Source organism: Malassezia vespertilionis, chromosome 7 (assembly GCF_029542925.1).
Source record: "Malassezia vespertilionis chromosome 7, complete sequence".
NCBI lineage: Eukaryota > Fungi > Basidiomycota > Malasseziomycetes > Malasseziales > Malasseziaceae > Malassezia > Malassezia vespertilionis.
This window is the reverse complement of record NC_079253.1, coordinates 144,986-166,370: the sequence shown is the minus strand read 5'-3', so window position 1 is coordinate 166,370 and position 21,385 is coordinate 144,986. Positions and strand designations below refer to the sequence as shown.

Below are 21,385 nucleotides of genomic sequence, written 5' to 3'. Positions count from 1 at the left end.
CGGCGGCTCCACATACTTGGATTCCTTCGCGCCATGCCGCCCAAGCCAGTGCAGCTGCCAGCGAAGGAAAAAGGATTGTTTGCACGGCTCATCCAGGAGTATGAGTCGCGCAAGTACAAGCCTGCGCTCAAGAGCGCAGATGCGATCCTGAAGCGCGTGCCGTACCATGCAGAGACGCTCGCAATCAAGGGATTGGTGCTGGCGTCGATGCACCGCCGCGCAGAAGGCCTCAAACTTGCCAAGGAAAGCTTGCGGCTCAATTTGATGAGCTTCATTTGCTGGCACACGCTCGGTATCATTCACCGCATGGAGCGCAACTACGAAGAGTCGCTCAAGTGCTACACCCAGGCGCTGCGCATCGAAGGCGGAAACATTAACCTCGTGCGCGAATCAGCGTACATGTACATGCAGCTGCGCCAGTATGCACCGCTGATTGAGGCGCGTCTCTCGCTGCTGCGTGTACAGCCGTATTTGCGCGTGAATTGGATCGGGCTCGCTGTCGCACACGACGTCGCAGGCAGTAAAAAGCAGGCCGCGCGCGTGTTGGCTGCGTACGAAAGCGCCGTGCGCGATCTTTTGCCGCACGACTACGAGTTCAGCGAGGTGGTCCTGTACCATGTATCCATCCTGCTCCAGCTGGATGAGTCTGCCGAGGCGCTCGCGCTCCTGGACGCTAAAAAAGACGTGCTGTACGATCGCCCCGCGCAGGACGCAATGCGTGCTGCGGCGCTGGAAAAGATGGGCAGGATTGCCGACGCTGACGCGGTGCTTTATGCACTTGTCGAGTGGAACCCAGAGAACAAAAACACCGTGCGCAGCCTTCTTGCGCTGCGCACCGCACACGCCGAGGACAGCGCCGCGGCGTCGCTTGCGCACCTTGCCACGCTGCAGGCCGCATTCCCTCGTTCCAGTGCAATGCAGCGCCTTGCACTGGATTTTGCCCAGGGCGATGCGTTTACCCAGTGCGCCCGTGCGTACATCGAGTCCGCGCTGGTAAAAAACATCCCTTCGCTGTTTAGCGACGTGAAGCCGCTGTACAAAGACGCTGCAAAACAGCACGCCATCGAGCGCATTGTCGCGTCATTCTTGGCCGCAAACGAGCCCGCAAGCGGAGCGCTTCCCTCCAACTTTTTGTGGGCCATGTCTTTTATGGCCTACCACTACTCGTACACCGGCGCGCACGCAAAAGCACTGCAGTACATCGACAGCATTCTTGTGCACACGCCGACGATGCCAGAGCTGCATATGACACGCGCGCGGATTTTGAAACGCGCGGGTGCGCTTCACGCGGCGGCGGATGCCATGGAAGACGCGCGCCTGCTCGATGGCCAGGACCGGTACTTGAACACAAAGGCGGCCAAGTACCTCTTGCGTGTGAACAGAATTGCAGAGGCCACCAAGATCATGCAGTGCTTCACTCGCCAAGATGCGTCGGATCCCATTGCGGACCTGGTAGACATGCAAGCGACGGGCTACCTCGTCGAAGACGCCGACGCACACCGCCGCTCGGGCAACGATGCGCTCGCCCTCAAGCGCTATGTACAGGTGGACAGGATTCTGCAGGATATCTACGACGACCAGCTCGACTTTCACAGCTACTGTATGCGCAAAATGACGCTGCGTTCGTATGCAGACACGGTCCGCTTTGAAGACTCGCTCTTTTCGCAGCCCATCTACAGCCGCGCGGCGACCGGTGCGATCGGCATGTACGTCAAGCTGCACGATAGAAACGTCGCCGGTGCGCCTGTGCCCGTGCAGGAAGCGCAGGAGGCGCAGAAAGCGCAAGAGGCGCAGGAAGCAGAGGACATCGACGAGGACCACCCGCCCAAAGACACGGACCCCAACGGCATCCTGCTCGCAGCCACGCACACGCCCCTCCTCGATGCCCACGCCTACATTACCAAGCTGCAGAGCGCCGCGCCGCACGCGATCACCACCTGGCTCAGCACCCTGGACGTGGCGCTCCGCGAGCAGAAATGGATGCTTGCGCTGCGTGCATTCGCAATGGCGCACGCGCTGGACAGTGCGGATCCGCAGCTGCACGTCCGCCTCCTCCAGTTCCGGCAAGTAGCGCTGCCCGAAAATGTGCAGCGCGCCGTCGACAGGCTTGCGCGTCACATTCCCGCGCTCGCGCAGCCGCTCGACACCGTCCAAACCGAGTATTTGCAGCGCGACGCAACCACGGCGTCGCGTCTGCTGGGCGCCGCACAGGGCATCTACACACTAAAGGGCACCGACGGCATCCCCGAAGCCGCACACCTCGTCCTGGGCATGACGCGGCCTGCGATGCACGCCTCCTTCGCCGAGCTCGGCGAAGCGCAAGCGTTTTTGCACCAGATGCAATCGCGCGGCGCCTTGCCGTGCGATGCCGACATTTCCACGTTCCAGGCCTCTGCATGCGCCTTGTGGCCCATGGCCGATGCATTCCAGCCCGCCGCCGCTCTGCAGCGCGCCGCCGAGGACCGCGCGCTGCAGCGCCGTGCCTGGTACACGCCCACGTAGCTTGTAGCCAGCCCAGCTCTCCTCCATATGTGCACGTGGCACCCGCATGCGTGGCAGTGAGCGCGTTTGTCCTTGCCCACCACTGCGGCCACACACTGCCCCTGGAGCATGCGCAACGATGACGGGAGTGTCCATGCAGCAGGATGTACATGGGCTGCTAGACCAAGATACGCCACGCATTGGCATAGAGCGAGATCCGTTCGATGCGCTCGACCGCTCCTCGCTCATTGAGCGCGGCAGCACGCCGAACCCACTCTTGACGCCGGGCCCGGGCCATGCGCAGGTGCCCTCGTCGCTGATTGGTGTGCCGACGACCAGTGTGTCGCGTGTAGCTCCTGATTTTACGATGAAGCTGCCGCCGCCGAAGCCCAAATCGAGTGCCGATGCAACGATGGACCGGAGCGCGAGCACTTCGTCGATTGGATACCTGCATGTCCAGCTTCTGGAAGCGCGGAGACTGCCTGTATCGAGCATCGAGACCTCGCGCCCGTTTGTTGTGGTGCAGTTCGACATGAATGAGTATGTGGGCGATAGTTTTGACGGTGCTGCGGATGCAGACAGCTCGCAGCCCCGCTGGCACCATGCGATCACCTTTGATGTCACATCGCGCAATCAGATTGCGTACGTGAGTGTGTACGACCGCCAGGGCACGCAAGAGACGCTGCTTGGCCTGTGCGAAATCAGACCGCGCCTCATTCACCGCTCCACCGCCAAACAGTGGTACACTCTGTATACCCACGGCGACGAGTCAGGCGAGGCGTCGGAAACGCGCGGGGAGATTTTGATCCAGATGTCGTACGAGCGCGTTGCGCAGCACCGCCTCGGCACCGCAGACTTTGAATTTTTAAAGCTCATTGGCCGCGGCACCTTTGGCCGGGTCTTCCAGGTGCGCAAACGCGACACGAAACGCATCTACGCCATGAAGGTGCTTTCCAAGCGCGAGATTGCGATGAAGAAAGAAGTCACACATACCATGGGCGAGCGCAAGATTCTCGAGCAGAGTCTCTTGTGCCCGTTCCTCGTGGGGCTCAAGTTCAGCTTCCAGTCCGAGTCGGAGCTTTTTTTTGTCACGGACTACAAGTCGGGTGGCGAGCTCTTTTGGCACCTGCAGCGCGAGGGGCGATTCACCGAGGCGCGTGCGCGGTTTTACATTGCCGAGCTTACCCTCGCGCTGGAGCACCTGCACAAGTACAATATTGTCTACCGCGACCTCAAGCCCGAAAACATCTTGCTCGACGCCACCGGGCACGTCGCACTCTGCGATTTTGGGCTCAGCAAGGCCGATCTGCAGGCAGGGCAGCTTACCAACACCTTTTGCGGCACCACCGAGTACCTCGCGCCCGAAATTTTGCTGGACGAGACGGGGTACAGCAAGCTGGTTGATTTCTGGAGCCTCGGCGTGCTCTTGTTTGAAATGTGCTGTGGATGGTCGCCGTTTTATGCCGACGATACGCAGCAGATGTACCGCAACATTTGCTTTGGCAAAATCAAGTTTCCGCGCGGCGCCATTGGCGACGAGGGAAAGCAGTTTGTCAAAGGGCTCTTGAACAGGAACCCGCGGCACAGACTCGGCGCGCATGCAGACGCCCAGGATTTGAAGAACCATGCTTTTTTCGCGAGCATCGACTGGGATGCGCTTGCGCGAAAACAAATCCCGCCCGTATTCAAGCCCCTTGTCGTGTCGGACGAGTGCGTGGCCAACTTTGACCCAGAGTTCACAGAGTCGAGCGTCGCGGAGATTGCCAAGCTTGCGGAGACTGCCGAGTCACTGGCCGTGTCCAAGGGCGACTCGGTCATGCGTGCGCCGCCAATGACGCACAGCAAGAGCGTCGCGATCGGCGAGCGAAGTGTGAACGAGGCCGCGGAGCCGCTCTCGCGTAGCGTACAGGAAAAGTTCCGTGGGTTCAGCTATACGGGGACGTATGACGGCGTGGAGAGTGTAGGGCTCGAGCGCTTCGGTGCCGTCGATTGGGGCACAGAAGATGCCGCTACGGAGGAGGAGTGGACGGAGGAGGCAATGGCCAAGCTGCAATTGCAGGCGTGATTGCAGCGGGGAGAAAGGCGGTGGGAGAAAAGAAGAAAAAAAAGTAGATTCCAGTTGGCGATGGGTGCTGGGCGCATTGTCTGGATACACTGCGTATCCATTTTGACACAAATCCCTACATAGACAGCGTGTATAAGCACCTTTTGGACACGGGAGACATGCTCCAAACGCTTTGCGTGCAGCCAGTAGGCTGGCGGAGGACCAGTGCAGGGCGCTTTGCGCCAGCTTCGGCGTACAAAGTGCATGCGTCTAGGCTTGGTACACCGCCTCTGCCAGCATGCGCCACTGCACGTCTCGTCATGCAGCGAGGGTGGTGTGTGAATTTCTCCTGCAGCTATGCACCTACAATCGCCGATGCGCCAACGCGTCGGGGGGGGGAGTGGGGCATTTAAATCGCTTCCGTCAGTATTTCGGGGAACGCACCGTCAGAGGTGTGTGAGATGTAGTCAATCGCCTGCTGCACATTGGTAATGTTGTCTGCGTCGACGTCGGGAATTTCCTGTGGTGTAAGCAAAGGTGCACGACGTACAATGTTGAACTCCTCCTCAATCGCCATCACGACCTCGACGGCATCAAGCGAGTCGAGTCCAAGATCGGCCGTGAAAGAGGCAGTGGGCGTCACCTTGGCAGGGTCGACCTTTTCAAAGCTCTTGAGCACTTCTTCAATACGCGTGCGAATTTCGTCGTTTGTGAGGCCGCCCCCACTCGCGTACGTGCGCGCGAGTGTGGGAGCCGCCATTGGAGTGCGTGCAAACTGCATGCGCGCTGTCGGAGCAGCACGCGCAATAGCAGGCGCAGCGCGCATAGTGCGAGGGATCATCTTCAGGGCCGCGGCAAGCATGGGGACGGAAAACGGAGCAAAGCTTGGTTGGCCGTGCGTGCCGCGATATGTAATCTCGGCCGAACCGGCGCGCCGTGTCGCTCCTTGCTCTCTGCGATGAAAGGCCTCGCGTTCCGCAAGCTGAGCCGGTCGTCGTCGCACCGCAACCACTTGCTGCGGTATGTGCACCCCTGAAACTCACTCTAGGAATCTAGTCACCTCTCTTTTGGAGCACGAGCGGATCGTAACGACGGTTGCAAAAGCAAAAGAAGCGTCACGATGCGCTGAAAAAATCATCACGCTGGGCAAGCGCGGCACGCCGACCGCCATGTCTAGCGCTCAGTCCTTCCTCTTCTCGCACCAGCACTCGCTGCGCCGCGTGGAGGCCATGGCGAAGCGCTACGCGGACCGCCCCGGCGGCTATACCCGGATCCACCTGATGGGCCACCGCAAAGGCGACCATGCGCCACGCGCGATTTTGGAGCTTGTGGATAACCCTACCGACGTAAAGCTCGATATGGTAGCGCGTGCTATGGCGCGCGAGGCGGATATCATCCTGCGCCGCGCACAGAAAAACATCCCGTTCGCCGAACTCAGCGCGCTCCTCGCCGCCCAAGCCGATATCCCGCTCGAGCACGACGAGCGCTTCGCACCGCTCACACGCAAGAACATTGCCAAGCTCGTGCGGTACCGCGGCGAGAAAGCGCGCGAGCAGCTGCGTGCAAAAGCGACGCATTACCTCGAGCGCCTGCGCGCCGCCGAGCACGTCGAGGGCACGTACCGCCAAGATACACAGCGCTGGGACGCACTCGAGCTTGCGAGCCCCAGCCGCGGACGCACGCTGATGCGCCCCATGACGGGCAAGCGCCTCCTTGCCGGCGCACTCAGCCCCGAGACCGCCGCACAAGTCGGGCAGATCGCGCGCGTGCAGCAGCCGATGCGCGGCAAGCGCGGCATTGTCGTGCGCGAGCGAACCGTCACCACGCCGAAACCAAGCGTCGTGCGCCTCGCAAAAGGCATCTATGCCAAGCGGTACGTGCGCAACAGCGCCGCGCCCGCCCGTAGCTGCCGCAGTGATTAGTAAGCAATGCGTGCGCGTGTCTTTCCTCGCGCGCTTCTCGTCCTCCTACGCGATGGCTGCTCCCTGGCGGGTGCTCGCGGGGCTGGTGCGCGGGCATGTGCCGCGGTGGCATGTCGCGCGGGGGCTGCGCATGCCGTGCTTTCCTGTGCGCGCCCTTTCGTCTTCCGTGCGCCGCGCCGCACTTGCAATGCACACGCCCGAAGCATGGGCCGTAGCCAGCGGCGACCCGCCGCTGGCAGAGGCCATGGCGCAGCACGCGGCATGCAGCGCTACGCGCCCTCTGCTAGAATCACTGCAGCGCAATATTCACGCCGACGACCCCAGTGCGGGGCTCGCGCATATCCAGCACGCACTCGCGCTTGCCTATACCACGCTCTTTGCCCCGTTCGCACGCACGTCTGCGAGCACAGTATCCGCGCACGAGGCGCTTGCGCTACTGGGCTACGCCGCCGAGGCGCTCATGTTACTCGGCACGCACGAGGCGCATGTCCTTGCGCGAAAACTGCTTACCTTTGCGCAGCTGCACGTCGGCGCCGTCCCCCTGGTGCATTTCCGGCGCATGGCGCAGACGCTCGGCGCTGCGCGCGACATGGAGCTCGTCCTGCAGATCGAGCGTGTCGCGCACATCCACCATCCCGGTGTGCACGACGCTGGGCTTCTGCGCGCGCGTTTGCTTGCGTGCGACGCACTTGGACGCGACGCCGAGTTTGCCGCGTCGTGGGAGCAGGCCGAGTGCGCGGACTACGATGCGCATGCGCTGCGCGTCGCGCACTGCCTTGCGCGGCACGATGCCGTGGCGCTCCAGACAGCGCTCAAGGCCATGGCCGCTGCTTTTCCGCTCCGCGCGAGCTTGTGGCGGCGCTTGGCCGAGGCGTACGCGCCGCTGCGGCCCCTGCTTGCGCAAGTGCCGCCGCGCGAGTGCGAGCCTGCTGAGCTGCTCGACGACCTGCTCCGCGCGGCGCTGCACGGCGCGCATGCACAGCACGTACCCTACCTTCTTGCGCTCTTCGGCGTGCCGGGCAGCGAGCACCTCGACGTGCAGCACGCGATTCCGCGCGCCGCGCAAAATGTCGCAAGGGTGCATCCACTGCCGCACACACTCGGCCTCGCGTCGACGTGGGCGGGGCGGCGCGGCATGCCGCTCGCCGCGCTCGCCTTCTTCCGTGCGGCGCTGCACGCCGCGCCGCACGCCACGCCGCGCGTTCCTGTCGAAGAGCGGCGCAAGGTGCCAAAGCGCGACGCAGCGCGCATGGCGCTCCACCATGCCGCCGCGGGTGTCGTGCAGGCGTATGCACGCAGCGGCATGCCTGCGCGCGGCATGGCCTTTGGCGCCCACGTCCTCGGTGCGCCGTGGCGCGCTGCGTGCGCTGCAGACCAAGCACCTGCGGTGCCCGCGGCGTGTGTGCAGCGCAACTCGGCGTGCACTGCGGCGCTCCTCGAGTGCGCCGGGGCGCTGCACGACGCTTCGCTCGCGCGTGCAGTCCTCAACGACGCGCGCGCGTACGGCATCAAGCCCGGCGGCAGAGTCCGGCGCGCGCTCGCGGCGCTCCTCGTCGACGCGCTCGACACGCCGCGTGCGCAAGTCCAGGAGATGAGCGCCGCGCTGGCCGCGCCGGTCGCATGGTGCGGCGGCCGCTCGTCCACCGGTGCGCTTCCCAGCGCGGTGCGGCAGGCCAAGCTGTGCGACGCGCTTGCCGCGCTTGGCTTTAACGCGCGTGCAGAGCTCGCCGTGCTCCGCGACCGGAGCGTTCGCCGCGAGCAGCACACGCCCGCGGCGCTGCACGTCTGGGTGCGCGACACGGCGCTGCAGCCCGCTCCCGACGCGTTGGCGCGCGGGTTCCGGGCGCAGGACGCGCCATGCACACCTCCCCCTGCGCCCGAGCCGCCGTCTGCGGCGCGCCTCGCCGTGTCTGCAGCCCTCGGCGACACACACGCGCTCCAGCGAGAGTTTTGCGCGCTCCTCGACGCTGGCATCCGGCCCACCGCCGCGCATCTCCTCCCCCTTGTGCACGCACTCTGCAAAGCGCGCCGCGGCGCCGAGGTGCTCTGGCTCCTGGACACGGCGCAGCGTGCGTGGAATATTGCGCCGACGCATGCCATGTACGCGCACCTTGCGTCGATGTACGCTGCAGAATCCGACTGGCGCGCCGTCCAGCACACGCTGCAAGACATGCGCAAGCACAACCTCACGCCCGACGCACACCTCTACGACACGCTTGCGCTTGCCGCGCGCGCGCAAGCGGCCCAGGACGTGCTGGGCATTCCCCACTGGCTCATGCGCGGCGCGCCGAACGCTGCCGTGGACGTGGCGCGGCCCGCGAGTGTCGTGCAGCATTTCCAGCTGCTGATGCAGGCGCACGAGTACCTCGGCGCGCAGCAATTCTTCCAGGCGTGCCTTGCGCGCGGCCTCGTGCCCGACTATCGGATGCGGCGTATGCTGCGCCGCGCGGGCAACTACGTGGACAAGATGCTGCGCCGCGCGCCACACAATGGCACGCTGCAGGAAGCGCGGCGTCTGCAGCAGGAAAACAGCCACGCGTCGCGCTTTGCCACGCGCGGCCGTACGCTGGTCGCGGAGCGCCGCGCGTACCGCAAAGCGCTGCTTGGACTGGTGCGGGATGTGGTTGCAGGGCGCGTGGATACGTAGACGATACCCTAGCATGTACGATAAAAAGGAATCGACGGAGGCCAAACGTGTCTTATGTACTCGTGGGTATGCACTGTGCTGCTATCGATGCCTACGCGCGCTCCTCGTCGCCTTCCACGGCAAATATCGGCGCTGCGCTACGCGGCGATTCGCTCGTGTCCGTCTCGTTGGCCATCCGCTGGTCGAGCGCTTCGAGTGCAAGTGCGCGCCGGCGCTCGGCCTCGGCACGCGCGCCGCTTCCCGCTGCGTCGAGTGGCGCAGGCTCGTCGACATTGAGCTCCAAGTCGGTGTACGCCACCGTCTCGCGCACGAGCCCGAGCCGTGCCGCGTGGCCATGCACAAAATCGGCAAGCATGCCTACGTACGGCCTGTGGTAAGTGGTGAGGTCGCGCCACGTACTGCACAAAAGAAGGGAACCAGTACTTGAACGCAAATGCTTCGGTTGCATCGCCACGCACGCCGTGCTCGTCCAGCTGGTAGAACCGCAGATAGAGCCAGGACGCGAGCCACCCAAACTGGATAAGCATCCACGGCGAGGTATACCCAAGCAGGCACATCACGTTTGATACACCCACGTACAGCATCGGCAGATCCCGCACGGAAATCGCGAACCGCGCGCTGAAGAGCTTCAGCTGGTGTTGGGGAATGCGCTGCGCAAATGCGACAAGGTACGCGCTCTGCAGCGCCTGCATCCCGTGGAACTGTGTCTTAAATGCAGCAGTGTTGCTCTGGAACACAATGTAGAGGAGCAGCGATAGAAAAGCGGCAATCACGTTCGAAACAACCATGATCACCACCGAGAAGCGGAGCAGCTCGTGCGCGCCCCAGAACCGCTCCAGGTACTGCGCCGCAAACGGAATAGTGGCAAGCGACACTGCAAACTCTATCACACTTGTCTCGCAAAATCCTGCAGTCACCAGCGTCCAGGGGAACCAAAGACTCGCGCCAGGGATAAGGACCAAGTAGGGGTAATGCAACGCGCTCCCTATTACGACGCGGTTCAGCTGCAGAATACCCAGCTCACGCAGTGCAGCAAGCAGCGTCGAAAATGCAACAAGCAGCCCCACCAGCACGCGTGCGCCCACAGGAAGCGACGTGGCGCGCGCGCGAAGCGCCCGCAACGACTCGTCCATAACAAACCGCTGGGGGGGCGCCGCCGCTGGCCGTGTGTTTAGTCAGCCGTCGTCGTCGTCGTCGCGGCGCGCGCCGCGGCTTGTGTCCGCTTGGGAATGGGATCCGCGTCGGAGCATGCGCCGCAGTTCTCCGCATCGGAGGTCAATCTACTGATCTACCACTACCTCAAGGAATCGGGGTTTCTGCACACATGTTTTGCGCTGCGGCACGAGGCGCGGCTGGACAATGTGCCGGCGGCGCACGCGGCGGTTGTTCAGCCCGCACAGCTGCTGGGCTACTTGCAGCGGGGGCTCCTGTACGCGACTGCGGAGCGCCAGGTGCTTGCACAGAATGCGGACCAGGTTGTGCCGGACCCGCTGATTGCGCTCCACGGTCCGGACGCGGTGAAGCGCGGATTGACGCCGGGGGCAGAGACGAGGGCGCGTGCAGAGAATAGAATCGATGCGGGCGCACAGACGCACGAGGTAGAGCACCGGAGTGTACGGGATGCACCATCGCGCACGCCCATGGCCATCGGCGAGGCAAGGGAGCCGGCGCCGCCGCACAAGCGCAGCCCAGCGCCCGCGCCCGCGCCCGCGCGCGAGAAGCGCGCCAAGACAGAACCGAGCCTCGAGGCACGCCCCGAAAGCAGCAGCACCGACAAGCTCGCGAAGAAGAATAAAGCACCCACCTCGTACACGTCGCCCGACGTCACAGTACTGCACGGGCACGCCTCCGAGGTATTCGTCACAGCATGGAACCCCGCCGTGCCTGGACTGCTTGCGAGCGGCGCAGGCGACGCGACGGTACGTATTTGGGACTTGCATGCGAGCCCCATGGAAATGCCGGCTGTGTGCAAGCACCTCCCGCCGACGCAGGCGAAGAACATCGCGGCGCTTGCGTGGAATCCAGACGGAACGCTGCTCGCTTCTGGCTCGCACGACGGCATCTTGCGGCTCTGGACGCCCCAGGGCGACCTGCACCTCGTCATGTCTATGCACCAGGGGCCCATCTTTGCCGTGCGCTGGAACAGCCAAGGGAATCTCTTGCTCACGGGCAGTGGCGACGGCACAGCCATTGTGTGGGACGTGGGGAGAGGCCGCGTCCGCCAGCAGTTTAGCCTCCACGCCGACAATGTGTTGGACGTGCAGTGGCTCGGCACGGCTGCAAACGGTATGTTTGCCACGTGTTCTGCGGACAATGCGATCCATCTCTGCAAGCTCGGCGAGCCGCGCGCACTGCAGTCGTTTAGGGGGCACACGGACGAGGTGAACTCGATCCAGTTCGATCCGTCGCACACGCTGCTCGCGAGTGCGTCGGACGACGGCACGGCGTGTATCTGGGCGGTGGACGCGCCGAGCGCGCGTGCAGCGCAAGACACAGACGCGCGGACCAATGCGGAGAAGGGTCTGCGCTTCCGCTTGCGTGGTCACACCAAGGAACTGTACGCACTTGCGTGGTGTCCTACAGGGCCAAACACCACGCATCCCGATCGCCCGCGCATGCTTGCGACGGCAAGCTTTGACCACACGGCACGTATTTGGAACGCAGATACGGGGGAATGTATCCGTGTAATCAGCGCGCACGACCAGAGCGTATATGCTCTTTGTTTCAGCCCTTCCGGACAGTACCTCGCTACGGGTGGAATCGACGCGCGGACAGCCATCACACGTATTTCTGTATGTACTATACACACACTAACCACAGGACGGCGAGACGCTGCATACGTATCAGGGCGGCGGCGCCGTGCTCGACATTGCGTGGCACAAGCGCGCCAGCGAGGACACCGACGAGCTCGCGCTGGCCCAAGCGGACAAGCACGTGGTCGTGCTCCGGCCCCACCTGCCCCCGTAGTCCTGTATCTTGTCTATATCACGTGTGTTGGTGCATAGTTTTGCTGTATCACGTGCGTGTAGCGCGCACGCCCACCGCAGCGACGCTCAACTCTTACCGACATCACTTCTTCAAGGCTTGGACTGACTGGCGCACTAGACCAGCTCAGCCTCGACGGATAACAGAAGAAGCTTTCGTGACTCGTTTATTGAACAAATATGGCTGTGGTTGGCGTTCCCAGTACGTACCCCACTCTAGAATACTAACGCGCCACAGAGAACATTGCTGTGCTCTCCATCCCCGAGACCGGCTCCGTGCGTCTCTTTGGCAAGTGGGAGACGCAGGACATTGAGGTCAAGGACATCTCGCTCACCGATTACATCTCCCTCCGCAATGCGGTCTACACCCCGCACACTGCGGGCCGCTACGCGCACAAGTCGTTCCGCAAGGCGCAAATGCCCATTGTCGAGCGGTTGGTCAACTCGCTCATGTTCCACGGCCGCAACAACGGCAAGAAGCTCATGGCCGTCCGCATCGTTGCGCACGCTTTCGAGATTGTGCACCTCCTCACCGATGCCAACCCCATCCAGGTTCTCGTGGACGCAATCATCAACACGGGCCCCCGTGAGGACTCCACGCGTATCGGCTCCCAAGGCACTGTCCGTCGCCAGGCCGTCGATGTCTCGCCGCTCCGCCGTGTGAACCAGGCTATTTACCTCCTTGCCACCGGCACGCGCGAGTCTGCCTTCCGCAACGTCAAGACGGTCGCCGAGTGCCTCGCTGATGAGCTCATCAACGCGGCCAAGGGCTCATCGAACTCGTTTGCCATCAAGAAGAAGGACGAGTTGGAGCGTGTGGCCAAGTCGAACCGCTAAAATGCTACGGGGTACACCATGTCTGGGTCTTGTTTTCCGCTCAGCACGTGTATCCTTGGCGTGCAAGAGACGCGTTGGAGAGGGCCGCAAACGCCCTTTTTGTATATCCTCGCAGGACAGTGTACCGATTTGAGCGTGTATGCGTGCGCCACTCGGATGGGAAATGTACTGGCGGAGTCATATAGTCCCTGTGATTGTTCATCCAGCGGGAGCTCTGCACTACCAGAATCTTTGCTATGCCAATATAGGATCACACCAAAAGAACATTACACTAGCTGTCCCACGGGCGTGGCTCGTCGGGCTCACGTGCGCCGCCAAAATGTAGCGCCGCTTGCATTGCATCGCCGCTTGCTGCGTGTCATGTTCAGGATTAGCCGCGTGCCTGCACGCCACGGATACCCCGCACTGCGCACACCACTACGTAGCCAGCTGCGATACGTATCCAATGGGGACCTACACAAGGCCCGCGCTGCTCAATACCAACACCGCATGCGCGAACTCAAGATGCGGAACCAGACGACGCTGTTGTATTCCACGGCCGGCGTACGTGCATAGCGCTGCTGACCACAGCTTATCCTGACGCTTGGGCTAAGCTATGCCGCTGTGCCGCTCTACCGTGCATTTTGCGCCGCCACAGGGTATTCTGGCACGCCCATGACCGATCGGGAGCGCTACTCGGATGCATCACGCCTGCACCCCACGTACAGTGACCCGTTCAACGAGACCAAGGACACGGAACGCATCCGCATCTCGTTCAGTGCGACGCACTCTGACCAGATTCCTTGGTCCTTTGTGCCAGAGCAGCCCGAAATCTATGTACTTCCGGGCGAAACGGCGCTCACGTTTTTTAAAGCACACAACTACTCGGACAAGGATATTATTGGCATTGCGACGTACAATGTCGTCCCGGATCGAGTACGTGTTGTTGCAGTGCTCTCACCGCAGATCGCCCCGTACTTTGCCAAGATTGAATGCTTCTGCTTTGAGGAGCAAAAGCTGCTTGCGGGCGAAGTGATTGACTTGCCCGTATTCTTCTTCCTGGACAAGGACATGCTCGAGGATGGAGAAACGCGCGACGTCAAGGATGTTATACTAAACTATACCTTTTTCAGCGCACGGCGAAATCCTGTGAATGGGCAACTGGAGTATGTATACAGGCAAAGCTGACCACAGACCGGATACGGATTTATCCAAGTACCGTGTGGGGAAAGATGCATAGGGACGTAGTATTACAGATATAGAATAGCAACAAGCGACAGAACTACGCATCACTCGCTCTTTTTCTCCTTTTTCTCCTTCTTCTCCTTCTTCTCCTTCTTCTCCTTCTTCTCCTTCTTCTCCTCGTCCACCGCCTCTTTGGCCTTCTTCGCCTCCTTCTTCTCTTTCTTGCGGCACTTGCGCTCCTCGTCCGTCTCTTGCGTGTCCTCTTCCGTCGCATCGTCGGCCTTGCGCTTCTTCTGTAGCTCGTTGCTAGCCTCGACAGCGGGCTCTTGCGCCACTTCAGCGCCAGCAGCCTCGGTGTGCGAGTAGTCCACATACTCTTTCGACCACTTTTCGGGCGTCACGCCATCGATTTCGTGGCCATGCTTGTCGAGCTTGCCTTCCTTGACAAGCTTCTTCTTCTCGAGCGCCCGCGGGCCAAGGCCCCAGCGGCGGGGGTACGTGTCCCTCTCCATAATGCAGCGCTTGACTTTGGCCACTACGCCGTGGTCGCAGGTAGAGAGGTCCACTGTAGACATCTGCGCAATCGCAAGGGCAATCGCTTCACCCTTGGTCGTGATCAAAACCACCTCCTCGTTCAGCTCGATATTGGCCTCAAAGCGCAAGAGGCCGGGAATCATGAGTTTCGCGCCGTAACACACGGCATTGACTGCGCTGTCCTTGACGACAATGCGCTTATAGCCCACCAAGAGGGTCTCGAGTGGGCGGATTACACGGCGCAGATAGGACTCGTCCCGCTGGTTGTCGTACAGCCACTGCGCATCCAGCACATCGTGCATCGTCACAATACTGTCGCTCTCGCTGAGCGCACCGCTACGGACGCGACGAAGTTCCTGCATGTGGCCGCCAACACCGAGGAGCAGCCCAAGGTGTACACAGAGCGTGCGGATATACGTGCCCGCCTCGCAGCTCACCCAGAACACGGCAAGATGGCGGTCATTGTCAAACTCGAGAAGCTTGGATTCGTAAATCGTGCGGATACGCAGCTGGCGCTTTACGGCAGAAATCAGCGGGGGGCGCTGGAAGAGCGCGCCTGTAAGCGTCTCGAGCACACGCGGAAGCTGCGCAGCGTCCGGAAGCTTTTCATGCAGGCGCAGCACAGCGACGTACTCTTTTCCGGCACCCTGCTGCGATTTCACAAGCCGCGTGGCGCGGTCAATGCACACAATCAAGCAGCCCGTCACTTTCGGGTCGAGCGTGCCAGAGTGACCGGTTTTTTCCACACGCAAAATGCGGCGGATCCAAGCGACGACCTCGTGCGACGAGGGGTTCGACGGCTTGTCCAGGTTGATCACACCGCTGCTCACATACGACGGCAAGTCGCGGCTCAGGGGAGAGCAGCCGTGGGGAATCGGCGTAAAGTGGTTCGTACGCACCAAGAGCTTGTCGTAGTTTTTGAGCAGCAGCGGCCAATCTGAAAAGTTTAGCTGCTGGCCGGTGCCGTCAGGCTTGATCATGTATTCCGTGCTCTCCGCCATGCCGCTCGGAAAGGCCGATGCCACTTTTTTGCGATACGCGGGTCTTAACCACGTGGGCGGTCACGTGTTTCTACTTTTGTAGTTCTGCTGCGCGGCATTTTGCTTGCTTCACGCTTTGCTGTCGCACAGTAGGCTGCTCCATTGATTCATTATGGCTGTTACCAAGTCTAACAAGATTGTCGGCACTGGTGCCTCCAAGGGCACTTCCAAGGGCAACAGCTTTTTCATCGACTTCTCTGGCCCGGCCAGCGACAATGTTTTGGACGGCGACGCTTTTGAGAAGTTCCTGCACGACCGCATCAAGGTCAATGGCAAGGCCGGCCAGCTCGGCGATGTCGTGCAGATCGTGCGTGAGGGTGAGGGGAAGATCTGGGTTAAGACCACGATTCCCTTTTCGAAGCGCTACCTTAAGTATCTGACCAAAAAGTTCCTTAAGCGTGCCGAGCTCCGCGACTGGCTCCGTGTCGTTGCGACCAGCAAGCCCGGCTTCGAGATCAAGTTCTTCAACGTCTCGTACGATGACGAAGAGGCCGAGGAGACCGAAGAGTAAACACTGCTCTACTCAAAAGGAACGGTATGCGCTGCACAAAAGTGCCCGCTTTTGGTAGCTGTATAGCGCACAAAAAAATAGCGACGCGCCTTTTTTGCCATGGGTAGTCAAGCAGCGTCTAACATTTATCCCGAGTGCCTTGGTTTGGTGTGCATTCCTACATAGCTATCAGTATCCATTGGGGATACGGCGGTTCTTGTGGCCGGAGCTGCGGCGTTTGCCATCGCGCTGGGCTACACGCTTGTTTGCACGCAGCTCCTTCTTCATACGCGGATCGACCATCTTGTACCGGCCCTTGGTCCCTTTAGGCCTGCCCTTGACGCCGCGATTTACGCCTTTGGCAACGACCAACTGCGGCGCCTTGTGCTCTGCGCCGGCCTTCTTCGCCATATTCCTGGCCATGATCTTGTTGATGTTCTCGGCCTTCTCGCGCTCCGATAATTCTGTGTTTTCGTTGATCGCATCGGCACGTTTCTGTGCTTTTTCCAGGCGCATGGCCACGCGGTGCTTCTTGCGTGCCTTTGCCTCTGCGACCTTCTTGATGGGCCTAGCGTCCAGCGCGCGTTGTTTGGCGCGAAGCGCCTCTACGGCCTCTTTTGAAATGGGAATATTCGCGCGGTAATGCTTGTTTTCGTCTTCGAGGAACCATTCGGGCGCGCCGATCTTGTCGTTGAAGTGATGCTTGCTAAAGCCGCGGTCGATCAAATCCGACTTGGTCATTTGGCGGTTGACAAGTGCATGTGCAAGCGACGCGGCCTCTTCGGTGTGCAGGCCATGCTTGGCAATGCGAGCATGTTTCTTTGCGTCGATGTCTTCGTCGTTGATATCCCAGGCCCCGTCGGGAACGGTGGTAGCATATTCAGAAGGCACGATCTCGAGGTCATTGTCATATGCTTGGTCGCTGTTTTCCTCCTCGACCTCGTCCTCAGCTTCGTCTTCCTCGATTTGGCCCTCTTCTTCGTCGTCCTCTTCTTGGCCCTCTTCCTCCTCCTCCTCGTCTTCCTCTTGGTCGTGCTGACCCGATGCAAACGATTCCATAGGGATCATATCCTGAAAGATGGGATTATCGTACCAAAGCGACGACGCTGCATTTTTGCGCAGCCCAACCTCTTCGTTGGACTCGAGTGAAGTAAGCAGCGACGCTTGTACAGCATGCTTCTTGCGCGGATTTTCAACCTTGGTCCCTTGCAGCTCAGCACGCTCATCCTCGTCGTCCTCTGCATCGTCTGAATCGTACGTATCCTCGTGGAACTTGCGGCGATTGACGGAATCAAAGCCCTCTTCGCCTCCGTCCGACTCCTCGTCGCTCTCCTTCTTCTCGGCATCGATTCCGCCCCACTCTTCGTACTTGCCAGACTTGCGCCGCGCCTCCCTTGCGCGGAATTTAGCGTCGCGCATCTGTAAATGCTCCTGGTACTGCTTATACATTGCATCCATGCCCGCTTCCAGCTCCAAAGCGCGTCGCTCGCGATCGTCGAGGGGTTCGCTGTCGTCGTCGCTTTCCTCTGCGCTCGGTGCCTCCTCTTCATCCGAAACTGCATCTGCCGCATCTAGCAAGTTCGCATTGCGCGCAGCGCCCGACTTGCCCTCGACATGATCGAGACTAAACATTTCGTCGCCGCCGTTCAATGCATCGTCCGTCCAGTCCTGGCCGATGTCCATATTGGTGGTCATATTCAGCTGTAATTTCTGCAGCGTCTTGTTGCGCGCCTCGTTCCGCCTGCGGCGATCTTTCCTTGTGCGCTTCGCTGCTTCCTCTTTAAGACGCACAAGCTCCTCGTCAATCGCCTCTTCCTCATTCATCGGCTCAATCTCGACCGTTTGTGCCTCAACACTCTCGTCTGTTGTGGGGCGGTCCATTTGCATCGCCGCGCGAATCGTTTTACGCCACTTGAAAAGTGTCGCAAAGTCGCCGCGTCCCAAAAGCTTGAGATCCTCGCAGTTTGCTTTGATATCCGCCGTCGTGGCTGGATTGGAAAGAAGCGCCTTGTCCGCGTCGGTATCAAACGTAATGCGGTTGTACGTGCCAAGCATCGCAATAGCGTCTGCGCCGCGGATAAATGCATCGGCGCCAATCGTCTTGTACAGGGTATAGTTGCCATCTTCGTAACCTTCACGCTTGCGGCGCACTTTTTCTGGGTTCATTACATTCTCCAAAAGATTGTGTGAGCTTACGCCATTCATTTCCTCGCTCTTTGCCGTGTCCAGCTCTTTGAACACAAAGCGCGGATCGAGAAACTTGGGGTCGATCCGTGCGATGTTCTTGAACCGCTGGCACACAACGAAAATCTCGGCAGATACGTTACGCGAGGACGGTGGCTTGGTCGCCTCAACGTGGTGGAAGAGCTGGTTAAATACCCACATCAAATTGTTATAGTCCTTGGACCGGAATACTTTGGTCACGAATGTGCCGCCCGGCGTGAGAAACTCGACTGCAAGCCGAAGCGCCTGGAGCGTCAGTTCCGACTGTGCATATGCGTCTTGGACCCATGCGGCACCGACATTCGGTGCACCGTCGTGAAGTACGACGTCTGCACTCCAGTCTTTTAAATTTGCACGCAGCTGGTCACGGCACTTTAACGAATTGATATCTTCGGCAAACGTGATACATCGCGGGATTGGCTTGATCGGTACCAAATCCACGCCAACAATTAGGCTGTGCGGCGGCATATGCTTGCTCGCGACTTGGAGCCAGCCACCTGGGGCGGCGCACAAATCGATGCAGCAGTGTGCATTCTCGAGGAACCCATATTTTTTGTTCAGCTGCACGAGCTTAAATGCTGAACGTGCCCTGTAGCCCTGCTCTTTGGCAAGCCAGTAGAACTTGTCCAAACGGCCCTTGCCCGACTTTTTGTCGTGCTTGCCCATGGTACAGAGCAAGTGCGCCCGTCCACTTTTTTTTGGCGTGTGCACGTGACTTTTGCGCGGCGAAGAAAAAGCGGCGCGGCGCTCTCGAAGCGGTACGATGGACGAACTCGACTACTCGGACATCGAGGCAAAGTACCATGTGCCGCTAGACGAAAGTCTGGACAATGTGATTATCATACACGGAGTGCCTGTGATTACTCCTGCCAAAGAACAGCGTCTTGTTGAGGCGATCCAGAAGCGTTTTCGCACGCAGGCCGAGCTCGAGGTGCCGCTCGAGTACTTTCATATCCCATACGGTGACGGCGGCGAGTCCAAGGGATACGTTATTGCAGAGCTTGCGGATGTTGATGAGGCCGTGCATGCGATCCGCACTATGGACGGGTATGCGTTCGACAAGAAGCACCGTTTCGCGGTGAACCGCTTTACGGACATTGAGCGCCTCGCCGAGCTGGACGAGACGTTTGTCGAGCCGGAGCAGGAAGAGTACCAACAGCGTGGAAACCTTCGGTCCTGGCTCGCAGATCCAGCGTGCCGTGACCAGCTGGCCATGTGCCACCATGACGACGTGCAGATTGGATGGCACAACAAGTCGTCTCAGCCGGAAATTGTGCACAGCCGCACGCGCTGGACGGAATCGTACGTGCAGTGGTCCCCGCACGGCACGTACCTGGCTACCTTTCACTTGCAGGGAATCGCCCTGTGGGGTGGCGCGGCGTGGGAGCGGATTATGCGATACCCCCACCCTGGTGTCCGCCTGGTGGACTTTAGCCCCGACGAGAAATACATGGTGACTTGGGCTCCCGAGCCAATCCAAGTCCCGGAGAATGCGCCGCAGGGTCCCCAGTTTTTCAGCGCAGAGGACCAAGGGAACCGCGTCGCGATATGGGATGTGCGCACTGGCCACTTGCTGCGCACTTTTGCTGTCGTGCAGGAAGAGAGCGCGGCAGAAAATGGCGCCGTGACCAAGGGTTTCAGCTGGCCGTTCCTCAAGTGGAGCGGGGACAGCCAGTACTGCGCCAAGGTCACGCCTGGCAAGTTTATCAGCGTGTACGAGCCGCCGCGCATGGGCCTGCTCGACCACAAGAGCATCAAAATCGATGGCGTGGTCGACTTTGAGTGGTGTCCGCTCGGAGACAAAGACAAGGAGACGCTTGAGATCTGGAACGACCGCGCGAACCGCGAGCTGCCGAAAAGCTTCAAGAAACCGCGCGATAATATGCTCTGCTACTGGCAGCCAGAGATGCAGAACCAGCCGGCGCGTGTGGCCGTGATGAGTATCCCGAAGCGCGAGCTTTTGCGGTCCAAGAATCTGTTCAACGTTGCAGACTGCAAGCTCCACTGGCACCCCCAGGGCGACTATCTCTGCGTCAAGGTCGACCGCCAAACGCGCACGAAAAAGACGGTATTCAGCAACTTTGAAATCTTCCGTATGCGCGAGAAGGATTTCCCTGTCGAGACGATCGAGCTTAAGGACCCCGTTATGGCGTTTGCGTGGGAGCCGCAGGGCTCGCACTTTAGCGTCATCTCCACAAACGACCCCAACTTTGGCATCGTCTCGCCCGGCATCTCGCTCAAAACGCAACTGCTCTTCTACCACCTCCATCCACGTGGCAATTTCCGCCAGCTCAAGGCGTTTGACAACAAGACGTGCAATGCGCTGTTCTGGTCGCCGCGCGGCAAACACCTGCTTGCCGCTACGCTCGGCTCTACACAAAAGTTTGACTTGGAGTGGTACGATGTCGACTTTAACAGTGATGTCCGTCAAAACTCGAATAATCCCGATCTGCTCGAGGAGGTGAAGATGATTGGAAATGCGGAGCACTACAGCATCACAGACGTCGAGTGGGACCCCAGTGGGCGGTACGTGACGACCAGCGCAAGTCTCTGGCGCCGCTCGACCGAGCATGGGTATGCAATCTGGGATTTCCGCGGCACCGAGCTGCAGAAGCATGTGCTCGACCAGTTCAAGCAGATCCTCTGGCGGCCGCGGCCCAGGTCGCTTTTGAGCAAGGACGAGCAGAAGCGTGTGCGCAGGAACCTCCGCGAGTTCTCCAAGGTCTTCGACCAGGAGGATGAGGCGGAGCAAAACAGCCAGGCGCTTGCACACCGCGAGGTGTACCAGCGCATGGTCGAGGAATGGAAAGCATGGCGCGAAAAGAACCGGAGATTGCTCGAAGAGGCCAAGAAGGAGCTTGGTACCGACACGGTTGGGCCCAGTGCGCAGCAGCTGCAAAAAGAGAGCACCGAAGAGATCCATGAGTGGATCGAGGAGGTGCTCGAGGAGACCGAAGAGGTGCTCTAGATAGTGCATGTAGCCCCTGCTGGATAAACGAGGCCCGAGGGGAAAAAAAGT

General features: G+C 60.4%; 13 protein-coding genes across 13 annotated transcripts; 9 read left to right on the top strand and 4 right to left on the bottom strand.

The window, feature by feature from the left end:
* Positions 1-33: 33 nt before the first annotated feature.
* MVES1_003365 (uncharacterized protein) lies at positions 34-2,502 on the top strand (the record flags this gene model as incomplete). The annotated part of the gene is made up of 1 exon (XM_056208182.1): positions 34-2,502. One exon carries the CDS (start codon positions 34-36, stop codon positions 2,500-2,502), a length of 2,469 nt encoding a protein of 822 aa, XP_056064157.1.
* A 118-nt stretch (positions 2,503-2,620) lies between these two features.
* On the top strand, positions 2,621-4,546 carry SCH9 (non-specific serine/threonine protein kinase; the record flags this gene model as incomplete). Its single annotated transcript, XM_056208181.1, has 1 exon — positions 2,621-4,546. The coding sequence occupies one exon, from the start codon at positions 2,621-2,623 to the stop codon at positions 4,544-4,546; it is 1,926 nt and encodes a 641-aa protein (XP_056064156.1).
* Positions 4,547-4,934: 388 nt separating this feature from the next.
* Positions 4,935-5,387, bottom strand: ACP2 (mitochondrial acyl carrier protein; the record flags this gene model as incomplete). The annotated part of the gene is made up of 1 exon (XM_056208180.1): positions 4,935-5,387. The coding sequence occupies one exon, from the start codon at positions 5,385-5,387 to the stop codon at positions 4,935-4,937; it is 453 nt and encodes a 150-aa protein (XP_056064155.1).
* Positions 5,388-5,483: 96 nt separating this feature from the next.
* mrpl8 (54S ribosomal protein L8, mitochondrial) lies at positions 5,484-6,447 on the top strand (the record flags this gene model as incomplete). Its single annotated transcript, XM_056208179.1, has 2 exons — positions 5,484-5,545; positions 5,574-6,447. The coding sequence occupies 2 exons, from the start codon at positions 5,484-5,486 to the stop codon at positions 6,445-6,447; spliced, it is 936 nt and encodes a 311-aa protein (XP_056064154.1).
* A 52-nt stretch (positions 6,448-6,499) lies between these two features.
* MVES1_003361 (uncharacterized protein) lies at positions 6,500-9,094 on the top strand (the record flags this gene model as incomplete). Its single annotated transcript, XM_056208178.1, has 1 exon — positions 6,500-9,094. The coding sequence occupies one exon, from the start codon at positions 6,500-6,502 to the stop codon at positions 9,092-9,094; it is 2,595 nt and encodes an 864-aa protein (XP_056064153.1).
* Positions 9,095-9,185: 91 nt separating this feature from the next.
* MVES1_003360 (uncharacterized protein) lies at positions 9,186-10,227 on the bottom strand (the record flags this gene model as incomplete). Its single annotated transcript, XM_056208177.1, has 2 exons — positions 9,186-9,462; positions 9,494-10,227. The coding sequence occupies 2 exons, from the start codon at positions 10,225-10,227 to the stop codon at positions 9,186-9,188; spliced, it is 1,011 nt and encodes a 336-aa protein (XP_056064152.1).
* Positions 10,228-10,323: 96 nt separating this feature from the next.
* Positions 10,324-12,061, top strand: MVES1_003359 (uncharacterized protein; the record flags this gene model as incomplete). The annotated part of the gene is made up of 2 exons (XM_056208176.1): positions 10,324-11,886; positions 11,915-12,061. The coding sequence occupies 2 exons, from the start codon at positions 10,324-10,326 to the stop codon at positions 12,059-12,061; spliced, it is 1,710 nt and encodes a 569-aa protein (XP_056064151.1).
* A 197-nt stretch (positions 12,062-12,258) lies between these two features.
* RPS5 (ribosomal protein S5) lies at positions 12,259-12,915 on the top strand (the record flags this gene model as incomplete). Its single annotated transcript, XM_056208175.1, has 2 exons — positions 12,259-12,280; positions 12,317-12,915. The coding sequence occupies 2 exons, from the start codon at positions 12,259-12,261 to the stop codon at positions 12,913-12,915; spliced, it is 621 nt and encodes a 206-aa protein (XP_056064150.1).
* A 654-nt stretch (positions 12,916-13,569) lies between these two features.
* On the top strand, positions 13,570-14,082 carry COX11 (Cytochrome c oxidase assembly protein cox11, mitochondrial; the record flags this gene model as incomplete). Its single annotated transcript, XM_056208174.1, has 1 exon — positions 13,570-14,082. One exon carries the CDS (start codon positions 13,570-13,572, stop codon positions 14,080-14,082), a length of 513 nt encoding a protein of 170 aa, XP_056064149.1.
* A 101-nt stretch (positions 14,083-14,183) lies between these two features.
* On the bottom strand, positions 14,184-15,614 carry CBF5 (centromere/microtubule-binding protein cbf5; the record flags this gene model as incomplete). The annotated part of the gene is made up of 1 exon (XM_056208173.1): positions 14,184-15,614. The coding sequence occupies one exon, from the start codon at positions 15,612-15,614 to the stop codon at positions 14,184-14,186; it is 1,431 nt and encodes a 476-aa protein (XP_056064148.1).
* Positions 15,615-15,765: 151 nt separating this feature from the next.
* Positions 15,766-16,164, top strand: rpl22 (Ribosomal L22e protein; the record flags this gene model as incomplete). The annotated part of the gene is made up of 1 exon (XM_056208172.1): positions 15,766-16,164. The coding sequence occupies one exon, from the start codon at positions 15,766-15,768 to the stop codon at positions 16,162-16,164; it is 399 nt and encodes a 132-aa protein (XP_056064147.1).
* A 168-nt stretch (positions 16,165-16,332) lies between these two features.
* SPB1 (AdoMet-dependent rRNA methyltransferase spb1) lies at positions 16,333-19,032 on the bottom strand (the record flags this gene model as incomplete). Its single annotated transcript, XM_056208171.1, has 1 exon — positions 16,333-19,032. The coding sequence occupies one exon, from the start codon at positions 19,030-19,032 to the stop codon at positions 16,333-16,335; it is 2,700 nt and encodes an 899-aa protein (XP_056064146.1).
* A 97-nt stretch (positions 19,033-19,129) lies between these two features.
* On the top strand, positions 19,130-21,334 carry PRT1 (Translation initiation factor 3 subunit b; the record flags this gene model as incomplete). Its single annotated transcript, XM_056208170.1, has 1 exon — positions 19,130-21,334. One exon carries the CDS (start codon positions 19,130-19,132, stop codon positions 21,332-21,334), a length of 2,205 nt encoding a protein of 734 aa, XP_056064145.1.
* Positions 21,335-21,385: the final 51 nt, after the last annotated feature.